Raw genomic sequence first — 4,958 nt, 5'->3', positions numbered from 1 at the left:
CGAGGAGAGGGTATGGTCCTCTCACGGGGGTGCCATTCAGTGGAGAGGTGCCACTGGTTAACCTGACAGCTCAGGGACCAAGGCCGGCTGTACCTCATTCATCCACTATATTGCAGGGCTGCTATCCACCAGCTTGCTCCCAAGTTGGACTCCTGGCGCTGGAAATTTAGTGTGTGACAGCTGCGTGCAGCCAGTGGTGTCCAGCATTTTAAAAAGGTCAATTAAGAAACGGTTGATGGTGATGCAGCGCATGACAGCCCAGAGGGGTGAGCAGGGCCGAGGAAACAGAAGGGCCGAGGCATATATTACTGGAATTGAAGTGCCGAAGTGAAGCGTGGTGGGAGGAAATCCATTGTCACAAGCCATAAAGCACATCTGAGTTTTGCAGCGGCGAGCAGTACAGCTGTTCCCTCCCCAGGCAGCACGGGCAGCAGCCTGCACGCCGAGGGCTCTGCAGACAAAGGCGACACCTGCATCAGCTTGATCCATCTGCAGACAAAGATCGTTACCCTCCTCGCTGCTGCTCCTCGGCACTTTCTGTTCTCCCACGCGGGGAGCGTAAGGCAGCCGCTGGAGTGATATTAGGAATGTGGGTCATGTTGCAGAAATCCATATTTCAAGCATTCCCCGAAGCTGGGCTCTGCCTTCTCCTCCGGGCGTGGGCGGGCGGGCAGCGGGAGTCTGAGCGGTGCTTCCTCAGACCGCACATCTGCTCCCGGCTTCACGGGGCACACGGACACGGGGACAGTCTGTACCCTTTACGCTGCCATAGATAAGAGAGGGACACGCAGCCCTCAGAAAAAGCCTATTTCATCTGCGACAGGATTGGCCTGTGGTTGGGGGAAGGTACCGTGTGGGGCTGTGTTCTGGAACTGAGACAAAGGGGTCTGAGAGGCTAGGACAGGCTTTTTTGCCACATCTACCTGTCAAGCTGGAAATTCAATAGAGCAATGGGAGTGCTAATTGATATGCAAAACAGGTTCAGGGTTCCTAGAAATGTCTAATGATCCTCCCAGTCGCTGGGAATGCAGAATTAAGACATGCACTAAATGACACCAACGTTTTTCCCTTTTCCTTCTTAAAATCTACCTTGGGAAACTTCACAGGGTTTTATGATTAAAACAGAAAGTATTGCAATCAGTGGGGTTTGTCTTTCACACACTGGATATTTATTATTAGAAAATAGCTTCGATCAGCCGTCAGTACCAAACGAGTTGACAGGAGCGTGCTTCTCACCATATTTTTTCTTTTTTCCTCCTTAATGAGAATTAAATAAACAGCACACTGCGGGGAGAGCTGCCACACCTCTTGTTCCTTTAAAGTCTGAATACTTACATGAGATTTAGTACAAAACATCCTTCAAACATGACTTGTTTTGCAGTTGTTATGCTGTCCCCTTGAGTATGGGACATAAAAGAGATGAAAAAGACCACTTAAGCTATCAAATGACCCCAAAGAATCTACAGGAGAAACCGGCAACAGATAAACGAATCCAACAAAACCCATCCAAACCAAGACACCAGTTTTAACATTGGCTTTTCAATTTGATTATCATCTAAGTTTAATAAGTTTATATATTTGAAATAGTAATAAAAAGGAAGAATCGAATTGCATCCTCAGCAGGACAGCCTTCCCCATTGGTTAAAAGAGGTGTTCGGAAAGTTCCATACAGTATCTGCTAAATGAACATGTTTGGCAGCTTAGCAAATATCATATGATTGCAGCATCTGTGACTGGAAGTGAAACAGCATTCGCTTTCTCCTGGCGGAGTTCGTTGCTCCGGGCGCTGTGCTCACACGGCTCTGGATGTTCTTAGACCCACGGGCTCCGGGAAGGGTTTGGGGTGGCTCAGGGCACGGCCCCAGTGCAGATACTTCCAAACCCAAGCAACGAGTCAACCAACCAACCACACAGATGTCAGACAATTGTCTCTTTTGAGTTCCTCTTGACAGAATGGAGGCCCAGCAAGGACTGCTGGTTAGAAGGTATGTTGACAGACTTTGGAATGAGGAGAATCACCCTCTGATTGGTCCGACGCCATTCGTTGTACAATCGACAGTGGTACCTAAACGACACCTGGGGTTAGGAGAGGAAAATAAGGGAAGGATTCAGGTAAGCAGACGCTGATAATCAATCAAAAAACAAACATGTCACTTAAAAGAGCTGCAAACAGCTGGCAGCGGTACAGCGGGGCAAGGACCTGGCTGGAACGGCTCCAGCAAGCAGCCCAGTGTTGGGACACTGGGCACCAAGCAAAGAGCACCCGCATGTGAACACCTGGGCGCAGCTCACAGAGCAGCTTCCTTTGTTCCTCCTCATGTTGGGTAAAATCAGGGACCAATAGGAAATGAGGTTTCTTCTGAGTTTGCACTTATTTGGGGGCTAGTGGTGTTTAGGTTTCAAAGCATCAGTGATGAAGGAGGTTGGCTGGAAGCAGCAGGCACAGTGTGCATAGTGCCAGCCCTTCCCAGCTGAGGGACCGGGCAATGTGCCTTTCTGGTCCTCAGGGAGGGATGCTGGGGCTTCCCATGCCCTCCTGCAGACTGGACACTGCACAACTCAAAGGACCCCATTCACACCGATTGTGATGGGAAGGGCATCTTTTGTACTTGCCATTGAACCCTGTCAAGCTGTACTGGGTGGCCCTGATGGGTGACCCCCCATGGCTCCAGCTCCAGCATTCGGTGGCTCCCGGAGGGGCCGCTTTGGCATGGGCACTGAACTCCCTGGTCAGGTCTTCTTGAGCCACAGTGCCTTGTGCCTGCCTCGGCATGGCACCGAGTGCCCTGGGCATCAGAGCACCTGTCTCTCTCCCTGGCATCGTGAGAGCAGGGCTTGTGTTGTTTTCATCTCTGCAAGGCCTGCACCTATCACAGAGCCTGGCACTGGGTCGTGGCTCAGTAGAGTTTGCTGAGTGAATGGATGAGTGAATACTCATGAGTGAATTAGAAAGCATATCCTATGCTTTCTAATTGCAACAACTGCTTAAGATTTAAGCCTCTGTTATATCTATGCGACAGTATGAAGAGGAAACTCAGTTAATTGTGACACAACCGTGTGCCCAAAGTGCTTGCTTCTTGTGTAAATATATTGGGACGAGAGGATGACACGTGTGGCTTGTTTTGGAGAAGACCGGCACGAAGCATCGATGGACTGCCCAGGAAATTCACAGTTTCACCTGTACTTCTGAAGATGTATAGACAGAGTCCAGGCTGAGTGCATGCAGATGACTAGTTGCTGGGAAGGAAGGTGCCCTGGGCTGAGAGTGACAAATTATCCAGGGATGGGCTGTGCCACCCTCTGGGGCGGTGGCCTGTATGGGCCGCAGGGCAGGTCGGAGAGTGGGCTGACCCCGTCGTTTGAGGTCAGCGTTGGCAGAAGTGGAGGAGAGTGCAGGCCCTTGGTCCGAAAGGGCTTGCTCGTCTTCGTGGCAGGATCATGAAACTCACGGCCTCAGAAAATCAAGTTTTTGAGGCTAGAAAGCAAACGCCACAGGCTGAGTGCCAGAGATTTGGGTACGAAAATATAAGCTTTTAAACTCACACAGATGTGCTTTTGTCCAAAAGGCCCTGAACATGCCAAAGCGGATCAGGGTTTTTCCCTTTTCTTTTTAAAGCCTGCTTCTCTTTCATCGATTCTGTCCTAAGGCTGCTTGGGCTCCTCACAAATGTAAGAGAAGCAGGTTGGACAGCCTGCTGTTCAGGGCCAAGGGCAGGGAAGAGGCAGAACACAGACAAGTACTAATGACGAGCGTTGGCGCTACAATAAGTCTGGAACCTGGAAGTATTACAGGGAAGCTGAATTTCAAATCAAGAGTCCTTTTCATCCATGAGGTTAAAGAGCCGCGCTGGTTGGCATTGGTTAGCAGAGAATTAAGCTGTGGGCACAGGTGGGCAGCAATTTCTCTACAGGATAGGAATCGGGACTTGGGCTCCGGGGCCAGGCACATGGGGCTTGAACCCCCAAACTCCCCTTAGTGTCGCCGTGACTTTGGGAGGGTTGCTTGCTACCCCCAAGTTTCAGCTCTGTCGTTTGCCAAATGTGAATAATGACATCTGAGATGATGCATAAAAAGCACTTAGCACACGCAGCGTAGGGGAAACAGTCAATAATATGGTAATAACAGTGCATGGTGTCAGGTGGGTGCTAGACTTTCAGGGTATCACTTCATAAGTTATAGAAATGTCTAATCATCATGCTGTACACTTGAAACTAATGATATTGCATGACAACTGTTTCTGAAAAACAAAACAAAAACTAAGTAACAAGCACTTAGCCTAGTGCCTCACACACAGGTGAATGTGCTTGGCCTGTTCGGTGTGGAAAAGATAACTCTGTGACACTCCTTCTTGGGTAAAGGGAATGGAGGGTGGGCTGTCTCCTTTCAGTGTGCTGGCAGGTCAGCCTGCATCACCTGGGAGCTTGTTAGAATGTCAGAATGTGGGGCTCTGCCCAGACCTAAGGAGTCAGAGCCCACCTTTTAACAGGATCTCCAGGTTCCGGCACCTTCCCTGCAGCCTGGGCCACACTGCTCCAAGGAACACAGGTGTCCACGTCTCAGTGGGTCTCCCGGGTCGTTGGCCAGGAAGTACAAAAACCAGCCCACTTGTTCAGATAAACAAGTGAGATCTTATTATGCATTAACTTATCTTAATTGCTGCCAATGACGACAGTTTGCAGGCAAGTCCAATCAATAAGAAGAGCACATCAAAAGCAGGTGACTCCGTCTGCTTATAAAGGAAGTTGGGCAAGTGCGGAAGGGACCGCCGTGGGCAGCTGCCTGGGTGAATCCGGGCCCCAATCTCTAGAAGCTCCAAGACACTCTCTCCCGTGATGAGATAGAACAGGAGATTTTGAAGTGAAATTAAGTAGGAAAGAGCATTGGTGTGGACAAAATAAAGATACTCCAAAACTGGCTTTTGCTAAAGACATCCGCAATCCGATTGAAGTACGATCTC

The 4,958-nt window shown here is 49.7% G+C and overlaps 1 protein-coding gene across 4 annotated transcripts in view; it reads right to left on the bottom strand.

Moving 5' to 3' along the window:
* Nucleotides 1-1,141: 1,141 nt before the first annotated feature.
* MARCH3 (membrane associated ring-CH-type finger 3) overlaps nucleotides 1,142-4,958 on the bottom strand; it is a 139,404-nt gene continuing 135,587 nt past the window's right edge. For all 4 annotated transcript variants that reach the window (XM_006764374.2, XM_015564373.1, XM_015564371.1 and 1 more), the window contains one exon: nucleotides 1,142-2,076. In XM_006764374.2, the coding sequence (XP_006764437.1) occupies nucleotides 1,918-2,076 (159 nt within the window). In that variant the 3' untranslated portion in view covers nucleotides 1,142-1,917. The remainder of the gene's footprint in view (nucleotides 2,077-4,958) is intronic.

The sequence above is a fragment of the Myotis davidii genome, unplaced genomic scaffold (assembly GCF_000327345.1).
Source record: "Myotis davidii unplaced genomic scaffold, ASM32734v1 scaffold159, whole genome shotgun sequence".
Taxonomy (NCBI): domain Eukaryota; kingdom Metazoa; phylum Chordata; class Mammalia; order Chiroptera; family Vespertilionidae; genus Myotis; species Myotis davidii.
Note: the sequence above shows the minus strand (reverse complement) of the source record. Positions and strands in the feature narration are given on the sequence as shown.